This window comes from Corapipo altera, unplaced genomic scaffold, assembly GCF_003945725.1.
Source record: "Corapipo altera isolate COAL_440 unplaced genomic scaffold, ASM394572v1 268, whole genome shotgun sequence".
Lineage (NCBI taxonomy): Eukaryota > Metazoa > Chordata > Aves > Passeriformes > Pipridae > Corapipo > Corapipo altera.
Genome location: NW_020884901.1, coordinates 10,002,171 through 10,018,824, shown reverse-complemented (window position 1 = coordinate 10,018,824; position 16,654 = coordinate 10,002,171). Strand labels below are relative to the sequence as shown.

General features: G+C 51.1%; 3 protein-coding genes across 4 annotated transcripts in view; 2 read left to right on the top strand and 1 right to left on the bottom strand.

The window, feature by feature from the left end:
- DPH7 (diphthamide biosynthesis 7) overlaps nucleotides 1-8,493 on the top strand; it is an 8,655-nt gene extending 162 nt beyond the window's left edge. Inside the window, exons 2-9 of the mRNA XM_027650213.1 lie at nucleotides 341-480; nucleotides 952-1,039; nucleotides 1,741-1,835; nucleotides 3,365-3,531; nucleotides 4,338-4,410; nucleotides 5,179-5,244; nucleotides 5,400-5,572; nucleotides 6,637-8,493. Coding sequence (XP_027506014.1) covers nucleotides 341-480; nucleotides 952-1,039; nucleotides 1,741-1,835; nucleotides 3,365-3,531; nucleotides 4,338-4,410; nucleotides 5,179-5,244; nucleotides 5,400-5,572; nucleotides 6,637-7,244 — 1,410 coding nt within the window. The 3' untranslated portion in view covers nucleotides 7,245-8,493. The remainder of the gene's footprint in view (nucleotides 1-340; nucleotides 481-951; nucleotides 1,040-1,740; nucleotides 1,836-3,364; nucleotides 3,532-4,337; nucleotides 4,411-5,178; nucleotides 5,245-5,399; nucleotides 5,573-6,636) is intronic.
- Nucleotides 8,494-9,378: 885 nt separating this feature from the next.
- MRPL41 (mitochondrial ribosomal protein L41) lies at nucleotides 9,379-10,383 on the bottom strand. The gene has a single exon (XM_027650214.1). The coding sequence runs from the start codon at nucleotides 10,047-10,049 to the stop codon at nucleotides 9,642-9,644; it is 408 nt and encodes a 135-aa protein (XP_027506015.1). The 5' UTR covers nucleotides 10,050-10,383; the 3' UTR covers nucleotides 9,379-9,641.
- A 233-nt stretch (nucleotides 10,384-10,616) lies between these two features.
- The window catches only part of PNPLA7 (patatin like phospholipase domain containing 7), a 133,170-nt gene continuing 127,132 nt past the window's right edge, over nucleotides 10,617-16,654 (top strand). For both annotated transcript variants that reach the window (XM_027649990.1, XM_027649989.1), the window contains exons 1-5: nucleotides 10,617-10,683; nucleotides 11,651-11,685; nucleotides 14,102-14,167; nucleotides 14,827-14,914; nucleotides 15,557-15,639. In XM_027649990.1, the coding sequence (XP_027505791.1) occupies nucleotides 10,644-10,683; nucleotides 11,651-11,685; nucleotides 14,102-14,167; nucleotides 14,827-14,914; nucleotides 15,557-15,639 (312 nt within the window). In that variant the 5' untranslated portion in view covers nucleotides 10,617-10,643. The remainder of the gene's footprint in view (nucleotides 10,684-11,650; nucleotides 11,686-14,101; nucleotides 14,168-14,826; nucleotides 14,915-15,556; nucleotides 15,640-16,654) is intronic.

Here is a 16,654-nt window from a genome sequence, read left to right as displayed (position 1 = left end):
CCGGCACCGCCCCGGGATGAGCCCCATCCCCATCCCCGCCCGGCCACGGGCGGATCTCCCATCCCCGACTGGCCCCGCTCCGGGGTGAGCTCCTGACCCCGACCGGCCCCGGTCCTGATCCCGGTCCCCATCCCGATGCTGCCGGTGCCCGCGCCCGCTCAGTGCCTTGTCCCACTGGGGTGGCTCAAGGTGGGGCCCCTCCGGCCCCGACAGGGCTGTGTGGCTTTTATTTCTCAAGGGATAAAGTGAGAGCCTCAGCCCAGCTCCTCCTCGCCTCTCCTCGCGGGTGGGGAGGCAGGAACGGCTAATCCCGCCCTGTTCTTCCCGATGTTTGGCACAGAGCGATTCCCGAGGCAGCTCTAACGGGGCCTGTGACCGCACCGGGCGCCTCTACCTGTACCACTACAACGAGGAGCAGCCCTACATCCCACTGACCGAAATCCAGCGCATCGACACGGCCGCTGTCCTGGACATCAAATGGTAATGCTGGATGGGCCAGGGCTGGTGCCACCCTGGACATCCTGGCCCAGCCAGGCCTGGTGCACAGCAGGGGCTCCAAGGGAATCTCTCTCGGCTCTTAGCATGACAGCAGCAGTAATATTTATTACCACCCAAATGGTTCCTGACTTGCTGGAGGGAAATACTTTCTCGTTTGTTCCAGTGAGCAAAGAGTGCCTCATTGCTGTGTTGCACTTTCTGCTCATTTGTTGAGCAGCTGGTCAGTGATTTTGTACCTCATTTTTTTATATAATGGCATATAGTACATCTCCCCTACATCTAATCCCCTCCACACAGGCTTGTGGCAACGTGAGGAGCCTTAGATTTTCTTAACGTGAGATCTTTTTGGTCACGTACCTTCTCCTTGTGCATCTTGGAATAAAAGTTATGACTGTGCTCTCCTCCTAAAATAGAAAAACTATGGACATTCATCACTTTAATTTGGTCTTTTAGGTGCCACGTTCCCGTTGCAGAACATCCCATGGTTGGCATTGCAAACTCCACAGGCGCCGTGGAGTTTTGCCACCTGACTGGAAGTGAGGTGGGTGGCTGCAACGCCTGCTGCTGCTGTAGCTGGTGTTAACCCAGATTTGATACATTCCTATATTTATTAGCAGTGTGCAGAGGCTTGCAGGAAAGCTGGATGGTTTCCATGGCTTTCTCAGTCTGCTTAGCTTTTTAAACACCTGTTTTGTCTTCTGACGTTTGTCATAAATTCTATGAACTCGTTCATGGCACCAGAGAGTCAGGCTGGGCTCTACCCACCTGCACAGTGGGAGATGAGAGGCAGCAGGGGAGCAGAAGCAAACCCTGGAACTGTCACTTGAGAACAAGGATGGATTAATTGGTAAACAGCAGAAGGTGCAAAGTTGTTAGAAGCAAGAAGGAATGTTGGAGTGGGGTTTGTTTTGTTGTGAGTAGGGAGTGATCAGAACCATTCCCAGAGAGCAAAGTCTGTAAGGGAATCCCACAGTCAGGCTGTCATTTCTCCTGCACTTCATCATTGCCTGAGAGGAAGCAGAGTTTAGGGGTGGTTGGGTGGGAGATGAGCAGCAGAAGGGTGGGATCCTATGTGGGCATGTCTGCCCCTCAGCTGGTACTGGGGGATTGTCCAGTGCTGTGGGACCCTCATGCTCACCAGTCTCTGGAAAACAGAGAATAAGCAGTGGGAATAAGCAGTACACCCATTGTTACAGACCTGCTGTCTTCCCAGCCCTAAGCCATTCCTTTTGTTTCCAGTAGAAGAACAGCTGCATGTTGGAGCCACGCTTCAGGGTGGATCTCGGCGCACAGCGACTGGCCTTGTCCTTGGACTGGTCCACGGGACGGGAGCAGTGGTGAGGAGGGGAGTGAAGGCTGGCTCAGTGTGTGTGGGACAACTTTCAGGAGAAGCTGAGGACTTGGATGATTGAGTCTTTAGTGGGTTTGACTTTCTCCATCCCAGTGTCCCCGGTCCTGCTCTGCATGTTGCTGTTTCCCGAGCAAGGGTAACAGAGGAACACAGACACATGTACTGTGGCCACTGTAACAAGAGCAGAGGCTAAAACAGCAACAAATGTGAGGTTGTGCTCTGGGGAATGGCAGCAGGTGAGCCAGGGATGTGTCTTCTGTTACCTTTGCTAAAAGGAAAGACTGGAATGGGATGCAGATGGATTCACTGGTTTCAACTCTGCTTTTAGAACAGCTGAAATTTCAGTGTGAAGTTCTGCTTAAGAACTGCTACTAATAGCACATGTAGGAAGTTTAAACATGTGTGAGAAACAGGAGAGAACTGTTTTGGAAGTGGCTCCTTCCTCCCAAACACTCATACATGAGATTTCAGAAACAGCATCACTGCAAGAAATACCCTGAATTAGCTGTACCTTGAGGGGAGGTAAAAGTGTCCTGTGAGTGCAAACAGAGAGTGGTGCCTTTGGTGTGAGGCTGGAAAACTGAGGGGATCAGGCAGGCATTGCTTAATGCTCTAGGGCAAATACTTAGTAGGTTTTGCTAATTAAAGCTGTTTCTGTGCATGTTGTTTAATGAATAAGTAGAATTCCCAGCTAGACTTTGTCCTTCCTTACATTCTTTTTTGTCTCTGTCCTCCTTGATAAATGATTATTGCAGTGATGAAAAGTGCCTTTAAAGTCTGTCACTTGTCACTTGAGAGACCAATACTTTCTCCTAGAAACCAATAATTTCTCTGTAGAAAGGGAGTGACCCTGTATCTCTTATGTGGAAATTTGGGAGATTCAGTGTGTTACTAACACTCCATGTAGAACTGGAAAGAAGCCCTGAGCCATCAGGGCAGAACCTGCAGTTGCAAGCAACTAAATAAAAGGGACTTAGTTCATGTTGGGAAATGTCAGAAAATCTGTGCACTGGGAATTGCAGAACTTTTGCCAGTGCTCCAAGGTCACTGTGTCCAGAAACTGCAACTGTACTGTGGCACAGGAAGAGAGCAGGAAAGGTCAGGATCAGCCAGTGCTTCGATAGCAGGGGAATAAAACATTTCTTTGTACTCCAGAAGAAGGGAGAGACTCTGTAAGGTCCTTGCCAGTCCAATTTAGAGGAAAAAAAAAATCACTCTTCACGTGGAATTTGTTTATTGATGTAATCTCAAGCATGTGAGAAGCCCAGTTTTGCATCTCAGAGAAGGACAGAGCCGAGGGTGGTTCCTTCCCTCCCAAGGGTGTGAGTGGTGGCTCCCTGTGAGATCAGGGAGTGGTGGTCACTGGGGCAGCTGATTTTAGGGTGGGATGGGCTGAAGCTGAAAAGAATCACATGAATGTGTCATTCCTGCCACTGTGCTGCCAGTTCCTGTCAGTGTTCAGCCGAATCAAACACGATTCAGTAATTCCTGATGTTTTCCCTGTATCCCCTGTAGTGGATGTCCTTTGAGAGTGATCAGCAGTGATTCAGAGGGGAAGCTGAACCTTTTCTCCATAGATGAATCTGCTCCTTCTGTGCATGTCCTGAGCCAGTGGGAAGCTCACAAATTTGAGGCCTGGATTGCTGCTTTTAATTACTGGGACACCGATATCGTGTATTCAGGTCAGTGTGGGCTGGGAGTCTTCTTCGGGGGTGTTGGGGAGGGGGCATCTTGTTTAGGGATGTGTGTTCCTTGGGATTTTACTTTCCAGGGTTGGGTATGCTTTCATCACACCTCTTGAAAGAGCTGGAGCCTCTGCTGGGGGTAAAAGGCTTCTTGATGGTGGGGAGTAGTTGGAGTTAAGTAGGAGAAGCTGTGCCCTGTAAATTGAACTTTGGGTGGCTCTTGGCAAAAGAGATTATATTCTTTGCAGTGTGCAAAAGAGACAGAGAGCTTTCTGAGTCCAGTGCTTTTGACTTCTTTTTTTTTTTTTTCTTAACAAAGTAAGGATATTGTTAATCCAAGTGTTTTCTGTGGTGATGGATATTGTGAACCTCAGTGTGATGTTTGGTGTGTCTGTTAAATTCTGAGACCCCAGGGCTGGAAAGCATCAGCTCTGTATCACTGAGTAGAAAGGGACCCACCAGGACCATCCAGTCCAACACCTGGCCCTGCACAGACACCCCAACAATCCCACCCTGTCCCTCAGAGGATTATCCAAACCCTCCTGGAGCTCTGGCAGCCTTGGTGCTGTGCCCACTGCCCTGGGGAGCCTGGTCAGTGCCAACCACCCTCTGGGGGAAGAACCTTTTGCTGAGATCCAACCTGAGCCTGCCCTGACACAGCTCCAGCCATTCCCTGAGTTCTGTCACAGGGACCACAGGTTGGAGCTGCCCCTCATGAGGAAGCTGCAGACTGAATTCTTTGTCTCAGTGCTCTGTGCTGTCACTGGCTGGTGCTGGGGGTCACAGTGTTTTGTCCCTGGCAGGAGGGGATGACAGCCTGCTGAAGGGCTGGGACACCAGGTGCAGTCCAGAGGCTCCAGTGTTCACCAGCAGGAGGTAAGTGCCACTGTGCCCCTTCCCAAGCCAAATCCAGAGCTGTGCAGTGCCAGTGAGTCCTGGTTCTGCCTGCCTTGGGGAATGCAGGCATCTATTAGTTTTTTCCATCAGGACAACTTCAGGTTGAAACTTTCTTCTCCATGTCCTTCAGCATAACTGCTGACTTCCACAGGTGAAGGTGGTGGTAGCTTCTTTCTAAGAGAAGCATCCTTTCTAAGAGAAGGATTTACTCTTATTTTGGGATTTTTTTTAATGTGTTAAATTTGGATATCTTCTTATGGAATTTTTTTTAGAAAATATTTTGTTCTCCACTGTTCACTTATTTGAAGTGATCCCTTTTCTTTCTCTTTTTCCATCTTTTAAAATGTGATTAAAGCAATATAGACAACTCTCCAGTGAAATTCTGTATGTAACCTTAAAATACACTGGGCACTGCTGCCATGGAAATATTAATGTTGGGAGTAAAGTCTCCTGGGAATGCAGTTGTTCTGCTGAAATTCTTAAGGGTTCTGAACAGCAATTTATAGTGTAAATATTACTAGAAAATACTTGTGCTGAGAGACTGTGAGAGGGTAAGTTTTGCCCTGGGGAGGCTGTTGGACTGTGTAGATGGAACTCAGCTTGGGCGGTTCACTGGACTGAAAGTTGAGCTCACCTTCCTCTCCTTTCTGAGGCACCTTGATGCAGTAATCCTTAAAACTCAAGGGAGAATCCCTTCTCAAGCTGTGCATTGCTGTCTGTCCCCTCTGCTCTGTCCCTCTCCTGCAGACATTCCATGGGTGTGTGCAGCATTCAGTGCAGTCCCCACCGGGAGAACCTCCTGGCCACAGGCAGGTGAGTCCCTTCCAGCTGCCCTTCCCTGGTGTGACCAACCCCCTCTGTTAGCTGGACACGCTGCTGCCTCTCCAGGAACCCCGTGTGATCTGTCCTAACCTTCTCCTGTGCTTGTTGCCCCAAATCCTCTGTGTTGCTCTTTGTGGTGTCTCCAGCTACGACGAGCACGTGCTGCTGTGGGACAGCAGGAACATGAAGCAGCCCCTGGCTGACACCCACGTGGAAGGAGGGGTGTGGAGGCTGAAGTGGCACCCCACACGTGATTTCGTGCTGCTGGCAGCCTGCATGCAGAGTGGATTCAAGATCCTGGACTGCCGTGGGAGCCTGGGTGAGTGTGCAGGGAGCAGAGACACTCCTGGGCTGCCCTGCTGCTCTCCTCTCCTGCCTCCAGGTTCATGGGGGAGCTCCAGCTCTGACTTTCTAGAAGCATCTAGGTGATATCCATAGACTTTTGTTCCAGTCTGAGGTAACTCCTCCAGCTTTCCCAGCTCTGTCCTCGCTGCTGGCCTGCTGGGTTGTGCAAAGGCCCTGTCACTGTTCATATGTAAATCCCTCATAATTCCTTTTCACTGGTTGGTTTTGGTGAGACGAGTTCAGTTGGTCAGAGCATGGTGCCAGTAACACCAAGGTTTGACCCCTGTGTGGGCCATTCCCTTAAGAGTTGGACTTGATGGTCCTTGTGGGTCCCTTCAACTCAGAATATTCTGTGGTTCTGTGATTACCTGTTGACACAACCATTCCAGTTTGTGTTTGTTGTGAGGATTCACAGAGGTTCTTCTGAATGTCAGGTGGTGCTTTCCTGTCAGCAGGAGTCACTGCCCTGCTGGGGAGCTGGTTATTGCCTCAGGGAGGAGGTGCTAAGCAGCCTGGTTAATCCAGAATAACGTGAATCAGGAGGTATTTCCCTGATGAAAAAGCTGTTTGCATTCACATTACAAATGCAGTTCTTACAGCCTTCTTGGGTTTCTTCAGACCCTGGACAGCTTAGGAAACGAGGATAACATTTCTCCTGTATAGGGAAGGCAGGAACCTGATGTCCAGTTACTGTCAGTTAAATGCTGATGGCTCATGGGAAGAACATCTGCAATGAATTAATAACCAGGAGCTGGCTTGGAGATCTCTCAGGTGTTCCTGGCTCAGTGGAGACCGTGGTGTGTTAAAGCTCATGCATGTTAAGCCCTCTTCTGCTATTGTCCCAGGGAGAATCCAGGCCTTTGAGAGGTGGCTGAGTCAGTACCTCCTTCCTCCTGGAACACTTCACCCTGTGGTGAAGAAGGCAGCAATCAGAGAACTCTTCCCGTGGGACACAGCCAGTGCTGGGGTGGCTGCTGAGCAGCCACAAACCACAACTGGATTTCTGCTCATTTCATGGTTTTATTTTCTTTTTTAAAGCGGAGAACACAGAGGAATGTGTCATCCTCTCATCCTATGTCCTGCACAATTCCCTGGCCTACGGGGCTGACTGGTCCAGGCTGTGTCCCAGGGATTCCTTGCCTGCAGCACAGGACCCTGCTGCCATGTGCCAGCCTTCGGAGGAGCTCCCGGCAGCAGAGGAAGGAGATGAGAGGCTGAATTTGCAGGTCCAAAACCTGAAGATAATTTATGAATCTCCTACAGCTACTTTTGATGTGATCCTGGATGAGGAGAGCGAAGGCCCAGCCGTGCCATTCGGAGTGGGGGCAGCTCCCAGGCTGGCTGGGGATCCTGGCCTGGGCAGGGGCTCTGCCTTAAAGGGAAGTTTAGACCTGGCTGGAGGCCCAGATCCTGGCTCAGCCAGTGGCTCTGAGTCTGGAGCCAGGAGCCCCAATGGAACAGGCCTGGACAGCAGTGGGGGCTCGGCCAGGTCCCCAGACAGCCCCAAGGAGACGAGCATTGTGGCCACTTGCTCCTTCTACGACAACATCCTCCATGTCTGGAGGTGGGAGATGAGCCTGGGGACCACTCCTGACGTGCCAAGTCCTGGATCCCCATCCAGAAGAACAGCTGAGAGTTTGCACTGACCAGTCCCAAGGGAGAGGGGCAGGAAAGCTCCTGAACTGAGAGTGACAGCTGAACTTATCACCCTGCCTAACTCCTGTTGGGCCTCCCCAGTTTTATTGCTGAGCTTGGGAGTCCTTCAAGGCCCACACTGATGGAATTCCCAGTGTTTTATTTTCAGCACAGGGGAAACCCTTTGCTTAGAGGCCTGTGGTCAAGCACAGGCAGCTTTATTTAGTTTTTCCCTTAATGTCCTGGTTCCAGGTGAGACAGCCCTCCTCTCACAGGCTTTGTACCTCAGATTTGGATCCTTTCAAGGCTGGTTTGCATTTCACATTGATCTGTTAAGCCTGTTCTCCTCCTTCCATCACAAACCAGACTGTGCTGCTATGAGTAGACCCAGCATGTGATCAGAATGTTCCCGGAATGTCTTGGAAAAGCCCCTGGAAAAGCAGAGGCTGATGTGTAAACCAGTCCCTTGAGAAGAGCTCAGGCAGGCCAGGCACAGTGCAGCGTGTGCTTGGAGAGATTTTTAATAGCCAGTCTGGTTCAGGAGGAGGTGCAGATGGAAGTGTTGTGGTGAGCAGGGCCTTTCTTGTGAGGATCCTGCTGCACCTCCATCATTTCCCATCACTCCTCCCCTGATGGCAGTTTCCCTCATCCCTCCCTGGTTTAGATAAACCCTGTAGTGACCCTGCCATCGTTTAGTGCCACTCAGCTGCCCCCCACAGCCTCCTCTATCCAGCTCATGTTTTCTGCTCTCCACATTTAGGTCCAAAGTCAAGATCTTTCAGTTTTTTAAAGGTGAACAGCTTTAAGATCAAAACCTCCACAAAGTTTAAGTGGTGTTTCCTGACATCTTTTTAAGTTCAAAATACGTACAGAAACCAAAACCTGAACAGCATTGCCCAAACTACCTCCAGGAATGGCTGCAGGATTTCTCATGGTTGCTCCATTAGCTTTCTTTTTTCACTGTGAAGTATCAGCAAAACACCCTTTCTGGAGCATTTTATCTATCCCTAGAAACAAAAAACCAGCTTAAACTAGGTAAGTAAGTCTTAGCTTGGGTGGTTTGTCTTTGAATGTCCTAAAGGATGAGTTGTCTGGGGGGACAGAAACACCAGCAACAGATCTCTGTGTAACAGTGCTGCATCCAAATGACTGCTCTGAGACCCCCTGCTCAGGGCTGAGTGTGTATTTTAGAAAACACTGAGCACTGTTACATGAAGATTCATATTAGTACAGCAAACAAGAGCTTTTCTTAAAAAAAAACCAAACCAAAACATGCTATTTTTGGATGTTTCTAAAATAAAGCCAGTATAAGTGATGTATTTTTCTTGGTTGTTTTGAGGTTTAAAAATCAAAGGAACTTGGCTCAGGCTCAGAGGGCACTTGGTGAACGTTCTTTGGGAGTCAGAGCAGACAAGCCAGTTTCCTGGGAACATCGAGGGTGTGTCCTTGTAGCTCTGTTTTAAAGCTTGTAACGCTTTTTATTGCCCTGTGAGATGGAGAGGAAACAGCCTGAGGGCAGCAGAGCTGGAGTGCTGTCACTGGGACCAGACTGGGGCACTGGTTTAGGCTTTAGGCCAGTCCTTGCTTTGCTCAGAAAAAAGAGGAGACTCCAGTTACAATCTGCCTTCACCTGGGGTGTGGGGGCAGTGACGTGGTAAAGACCAAGCTGGAACTGGTGTGAAAGGGCCCAGGATCTGCTGCTCCCCAGCTTTGCATTACCCCATTCTCCAGCCCCTCCACCTGCAGAGTGTCCTGGCTGGAAAGAAAGTCTCTGAAAGGAAGGGCTGAGGTGCTGCACCCAAAGCTGAAGGCAGAAAACCACCCCTTGTGTATAACTGTTACTCTGATGAGCTTCACGGGAAGTGAAAAATGCAGAGTTTAACTGGAGTTAGAAAAGCTGTGCCTTCCCTTCCCCCACTGTGGGTGATCCCACACCCTGTGCCCCTGCACTCACCTGTGTGGGGATTTGGGGCTGCAGGACTCGGACCTGGGAGCCAGAGCAGCACCAACCCCTCCTGGCCCTCCCCAGCCCCGAAAATGTGGGGGGTTTGCAGGCACCACCTTCAGGACTCAGACTGGATGCTCAGAGCACACACTGAACACGCTTCCCTCTTCCCAGAGTGAACGTTTTCATCCTTAATTTAACTCTTAAGAGTTTAATTCTGAAACTCTGCAGTACTTTGTGTTTAGAAACCTCACGGGCCCCTCACCCCGAGAGCCTCCAGGGAGGGCTGTGCTCTCCAGGCACAACTGTGTGGAATGAACGGCCAGTTTCCCCCAGGATTTAAATCACACATTGCACAGGGACAAGGTGACAAGGTGGAAGGATCTGCTTTAATGTCCGGTGCCAGAGCCAGTCCCGCGAGTGCCGGTGGTGCCTCGCCCCCGCCGAGGGCGCTGCTCGTTCCCTACCGCACGTAGTTCTTGGGGAAGAGCTGGAAGAGCTTCCCCTCCTGTGTGGGCTCGAAGCCGTACTTCTCCAGGTTGTCTGGGTCGAACGTGCCGTCCTTCACGTCCTTCTCGATGCGCGGAGCCACCAGCTCGTCGAAGAGCTGCTTGGCCGTGGCGGGCGGCTCGGAGCCCTCAGGGGCGCGGTACGACACGTAGGGCCGCAGCTTGAAGCCCGTCAGGTCGGGCACGATGAACTCGGGCACCATCTCCTTAACGAGGAGGAACTTCTTGTTGCTGGTGAGCACGCCCAGCTTCTTGGCGCCGCGGCCCTTGTTGAAGCTCCGCGGGCCGCGCTTGCTGGTGAACGGAGACAGGCGGTCGGCGCCGCGCACCAGCCCGCGGGCCAGCTGGGACAGGAGCCCCATGGCGGGCACCGGGCCTGCGAGTATCGAGGGCTCAGCGAGGACGGAGCTGGTCACTGAGAACGAGGCCGCTCCCTGAGGGCACTCTCAGTGGCTCAGCGGAGCCAGAGCCGCTCCCTGAGGGTAGCGGGGGCTCAGCAAGGCCCTCAGGGCACTCAGGCTCTCCCGAGCCGGGCCGATACCTGAGGGCACCGAGGGCTCCCCGGGCCGGACCAGTCCCTGCAGGCACTCGGGTGGTCAGCGGAGCCGGTCCCTGAAGGCCCCGGGGGCTCGGCGGGGCCAGTCCCTCCTCTCTCCCCTCACGACCCGCAGCGGCCTCTCCGCCCTCCCTACCCCGCAACACCGCCCGCTCCCATTGGCTGACAAACACCAGCCAATCCGCAGCGCCGATGCTCCCCTGCACGGTCCAGTCCAATCATCGGCGAGCGTCCCGCGGGGTGGGCGGGGCCTGGCGAGGCCGGGGCTTTCCCGCCAATCAGCGGTGGGGGCCGGGGCGCGGCGCCCCCTGGCGGCGGCGGGCGGGGAATGCGCCCCGCGCCCTTCGGCCCCGGCCCGGGAGCGGCGAGCGCCGGGAGCCGGTGCGGGAGCGGGAGCGGGATGGGGACCGCGGCTGGAGCAGGAGCTGGAGCAGCTGCAGGTGAGGGCGTGCCAGGGTGCCGGGGCTCGGCGAGGAGCGGCGGCGGCGGGACCCGGGCCTTGCGGGCGGTGCGGCCCCGCGGTGCCCCCGCTGGGCGCCGGTGTCGCGGTGTCCCGGCGGAACGGGGGGGTTGTTGTTTCCTTCCCGTGTCCCGAGGTGTGACTGGGCGAGACGGGACAGGGCAGGGGAGGGTGACCCGGGGGTGTCCCGGGGCTGCCCAGGAGGGTAACCCGGGACTGACCCGCAGGATGACCCGGGTGGGTGACCCGGGTCCGGCCGGGGAGTGACCAGGACGGTGACCCGGGACTGACCGGGGGGTGACCATGAGAGTGACCCGGGTCCGGCCAGAGCTGACCAGGAGGGTGACCCGGGGCTGATCAGGAGGATGACCAGGGTCAGGCCGGGGCCGTCCAAAGGGTAACCCGGGGCTGTCCCGGGGGGTGACCATGAGAGTGACCCGGGTCCGGCCGGAGCTGACCAGGAGGGTGACCCGGGGCTGGCCGGTGAGTGACCAGGACGGTAACCCGGGCTGACCGGAGCTGACCGGGAGGGTTACCCTGGTTGACCCGGAGGGTGCCCCGGTGCTGCCCTGCCCCGCAGCCCGGTCCTGCCCCGGCCGCCCCGCACAGTGTCGGTGTGCCCCGGGCAGTGCCATCCCGGTGTTCCCTTTTCCTTGGAGCACGGGTGCCCCGAGGTGGCTCTGGCTGTGCCACCGGGCTGTGGGCACCCGGGATGTCCTGTGTGTGAATACCTGTGGCTGTGGAGGAGTTTCTTCAGGAGACACAGCCCTGTCCCCCAGCACTTCACTGCTGGGTTTTGTTGCTCAGCACAAAGGGATGATAAAGTTAAAAAGTTATTGTTCCCCTTGTGTTCTTGTATTGTTCAAGAACTTGGATCAAAGAGTGTGATCGTCTCTTAACTCAGTCTTCTCTTTTTGGTTTTGCTTTTGCTCCTGCTGTGCCTCCAGACATGGTTGAAGAAGACAACAGCACCAGCCTTGAGGTACTTTGCTTTGCTCTTGTTTTTCGGCATATTTATTTCTCTGGGAGTGTTTCCAGCAGCTGATGAAAGGTGCTGTACCTAATTTGATAACATTTGAGCAATGCCTTTAGGTGCTTTTACTTTGAAGGAACCTTTCCTTCCAAGAGTTTTATCCTTTCAGACTTTTCAGGATTGGTCCCATTTATCTGTGTGTTTATTATTTTAAAATTTTTTTTTATTTGCTACAAACCATTCGTAGTCTGCTTCGTCTTTTAAACTGTTTGCACAATGCTATGGTTTAAATACCTTTTGTTTTGTTTAGCCTAAAGAAGGGAGAACTGCAGAATTCTGGCAGCCTGTTCTCTTTGTATTTGTTCTTAACCATAAATTGGAAACTCGTGGTCCAACAAGGCATGTGGTGCTTTTCACAGTCCTGAAAAACAAAATAGTTCTTCTGTTCTATTTTGATTCTCAGAACTAAAAAACACACACAACCTACTCTTGGGCACTTCAAAATGTTTTGTGAAACTCCAGTCTCTGTAGTCAAAACAAGGCATGTGACCCTGGCTGCTTCAGAGCAAGGAGGAAGTCTGATGTTTTGGGCAGTCCCAATTTTAAGGCCTTGCTTTCAGTGCTGATAAGCTTTTCCCACCCCTCCCAGGACAGGGAATGTCTCAGTGTTTGCCTTGGACCTCAAGGAGATGTTGTTGGACTCTCAGCAGAGCTGAGTGTTTTTGCCTGGACTCTGGATGGGTGTGAGCATTAGTTATGAGGCTGCATGTTGGTGCTGGTTGCTGTTAAGTCTCTGTTTCTTAAGGAAACTCCAACACCAAGAAGCAGAGAAAAGCTCTTTATGCTAATCCATCCTTTAAGCAGGTCTTTGCTCCATTTTCTGATGGAATGAGGGATTTTTCAGGGTTATCCCACAGGTGTTTTGGGTCTGAGAATTGTTTGGGGCTGTGTGAGGCACCTGTGAAGTCCTTGGATTTGGGTGCTGGTCACAGCCCTCCTCAGAGAGGAGCTGCCCATGACCTCACACCTGCCCCAGGTGCTGTCATGGCCCAGGAATTGCTGACATGTCCCAGTTGTCTCAACAGCTCACCTTGTCTGCTTTGCTTCCTCTGCTTTTCCAGAAGGATTGGCAGTGCTGGAAAAGATCCCCCCCTGGGTCTGGGTGGGGGAATATCATGTTTTCACTGGTGAAAACCTTGCAAGAACCTCTCAGTGTTTCTTGGAGCTCTGAATTTCTTCTTTCCCTCGTTGAGGCTGAGGGTTCACTCTGGGCACGGCGGGGTTTTGTTCTTCTGCTCGTGGGTTTGTTTCTCCTCCTCCTGGAGCAGCACTGTGAGTGTCAGTTGGCAACTACTATTTTTGATGTTATTTGAGATCCCACAGGCCTGGAGAGCAGCAGAGCTGTCCATGTCCCTGACACTGTCAAGGGGAAATACATTAAGTGACCACAATAGATTTATACCAAGAACTCTCTGTGTCACCAGGTGTTGTATCTGTTGCTACCACGTATTCAGCTTTTGATTTTTTTCAAATTTTTGTGACTTTCTGCTACAATCCCATGAATAATAGTGTGATAAGAATAGTGATAGAGTTAGTTTGACTCATGTTGGGAAGATAAACTGTCCATGTACTGTGTTAAGGCAACCTGAGAAGCCAAAGTGAGCACAGTGAGAGGTGACTGGTCAGGCAGGAGTTTCATTTGTGCTGTAGAACTGGAATTAATTTTATGAGAGAGACCAGTTTGGTGACTCTCTGTGCCCTTCATTTTTCTCTTGGTGGCAAAGCTAAATTGAGATGTCATCCAGGTCTGGAACCAGGGGCAGGAATTGTTACCAGAACTGTGTGAACTGCTTAATTCAAGGACTTGGCAGGTTCAAGACTTGCAGGGGGACATATCTCCTTCTACTGGGTTTGTTTACTGCTTGTTTGTTGTATTTTTTTTGCCTTTCCCCCCCTTCTCCTAAGTTTAAACTGGCATTTGTGAGGTTCTTTTATCTGCCAGATTTTATTCCTGAGAAGCAGTGGTGGGCACAGGTCCCAGGACAGCCCACCTGAGGTCAGGGCTTTTGCCCACGTGCATCATTTGCTTCTTATGATGACTTTAACCTGCTGGCTTATGACTTATTTTCTCAGGCTCATAAAGTCTTTTACATTCCATTCTCATCCTTGTTGCTCTGAATAGCTTAAAACCACCAAAAAAAGTTATTACCTGGTTTAGGGCTGTTTAGAATGTGTTGAACTGACACCAACTCAAAACTCCCCTAATAACTTCTCTCCACTGAATGTCTGTGTTTGTAAAATCAAAGAAAGATGCTGAAAAACACAATCCAGTTGTGTTTTAAGGTATGTGACAGACTGAGATGTTTTTATGGAGGCTTTTTGCCAGTTGTGGGAAACTAATTTCACCTTCCTTTTTTGGTGCCAGGCTGTGATCCCAGGAGATGCAACCCCCATGCTGCAGTTTGTGGAGGACAGGATACACACCACTATGGTAAAGTATGGCTGGAGGTTGGCTGTGCATCCAGAATGTGCAGCTTCTCCTGAACTGTCAGGAATTGTCAAAGTCTGAGTGTTTGTTTCTTTGCTGTCGCTGGGCACGAGGCAGGAAATAATTCCTGTTATTTAGAATCACAGAATGGTTTGGGAAGGACCTCAAAGCTCATCCAGTCCCATCCCTTGCCAGGGGCAGGGACACCTCCCACTAGCCCAGGGTGCTCCCAGCCCAGTCCAAGCTGGCCTTGGACACTTCCAGGGATGGGGCAGCCACAGCTTCTCTGGGAATTCTGTCCCAGCCCCTCAACACCTTCACAGGGAAGAATTTCTTCCCAATATCCCACCTAACCCTACCCTCCTTCAGCTTAAGGCCATTCCCCCTTGTCCTGTCACTCCAAGCCCTTGTTCATCTCCTGTACATTAAGTTGATCAGCTCACAGATCTTTGGGAAGAAAAATGTGGAATATTTTGCATGTGAGCCACTGATAGAGCTTAAATTTCTTGCATATGTGGTTTGAATTAAAAATCAAGTATTTATGAACGTGCTTGACTTTTAGATATCCTGCTGAGCTTAGTGTGCCTCAGCCTTCCAAAAAGTACATAGTAATTTAAAAAGTTGAAAATATTAACTTCTTTCCCCCTAAACTTCCCTCCCAGCTGACTGGAATTGCAATTGGAGCTGCAGTGGCACTGCTGTTTATTGCAGTTGTTGTGTTTGTTGTGTACAGAAGACTGAGACAATCCAGTAAGTATTTGATAACTAAGTTTTAAAAACAGTTTTCCCAGCTATCTTGAGTATCTTTGTAATAATCTGTGGTAGTTGTTTGCTGTGAAGGGGTGGCTCTTGCAGGAAAACAGCACTAAAAGGATGAAGAACTTCTGTTGATTCACTTACCCAGGTCTGAACCCAGGCCTGAACCCCCAGGTCTGGGGTTTTAGACTTTGCTTTTTACTCTTATTCCAAAACTGTCACGTTCAGGGTGCTGGAGGTTTTTATTTCTCCAGTGTGTGATTAGGATCAGCCTTATTATCAGCTGTAAATTATGCAAATGATTTCAGCCCTGCTGTGATTTCACTGTTGCAGTAATGAGAAATGATTGAATTAGAGGTTTCCTTTGTGAGATTAAAATTGCCTAATCCTTGTATCTGTTTAGAAAGCCCTTTATCTCCTCTGGTGCTGAGGTAGAACCCCAAACCAGCTCTTCCTTGCTCTGGCTTGGCTGCTCAGAGCTGGGGACTGAGGTGTCCTGGGTTGGTTTAAACTCCCAGTGCTGACCCTGAGAGGTGCCAGCTGAGCAGACAGGAGCCAGGGCAGCAGAATTGCCAAGCTGTGCTCAGGTGTTTTCCCTCAGCAGGTGGTTTCTGACGTGATGCTTCTCTGTTCCAGAACAGCTTCAGCCCCACGTGCCCCAGTACAGGTTTCGCAAGAGGGACAAAGTGATGTTCTACGGGAGGAAGATCATGAGGAAGGTGAGAGCATCTGCCACAGGGGGAGGGAAGGGAGGTTAAAATCCACTCTGGGAGGTGTAGAATCTGTAATACTTTAGGCCTTCAACCTGTAAAATTTTGCTGGGATTTTGTGGATGTTTCAGAACCCCTGGAACGCTTCCTCAGTTGCTGGTGGAGCAGCAGGAGCTTCTCCTTCTGGCCAAACTTTAGCTCTTTCAAGAATATTTGCAGCCAGTGAGGGTAGTAATAAATCACTGAATATCTTAACTCCTGTATGGAGCTGATGATTGTTTAAATATCATGGAATCACAGAGTAGTTTGGGTTAGAAGGGACTTTAAAACTCATCCAGTCCCACCCCCTGCCATGGGCAGGGACACCTTCCACTATCCCAGGTTGCTCCAAGCCCTGTCCAACCTGGCCTTGGACACTTCCAGGGATGGGGCAGCCACAGCTTCTCTGGACAACCTGTGCCAGGGCCTCAACACTCTCACAGGGAAGGATTTCTCCCCAATATCCAATTTAAATCCGCTGTCTTTCAGTTTAAAGCCATTCCCCCTTGTTTTATCGATATATGGTATATATCTATAACAGATATATCTATATATGTATCTCACATATAGATATGAGATATAGATAGATAGATATGTGATGCTATTGATAATCCCTGTCTTTGAAAACTTACTTCTTCCTCAGGTGGTGCTTTTCAGAGCCCCAAATGTTTGTTCCTTGTTTATAATCCTCTGTTTAGTGAGGTGGGTGCAAATGGCTGGAGAAAAACCAAGGTTGTTTAATTCTGACTGTGGTATGTTCTCCCTGCCCTCTATCCTGGAGAGTCAGAACTCCTGGGAAGCTGCAAGGCCAGGCTGGGACTGGTCTCTTTTGTGGGGGGCCAGAGGCAGAGTGTTGCTGGGGGGGGTCCTGGCTGTGCCCTGTGCCATGACCTGCTGAGTCCAGGAGAGCACTCCCAGTGCCAGGGCACTGGAAACCTGCATCTCTAGAAGAATAAGGTACAGGAAAGGAACCTTGGGCTGCCAG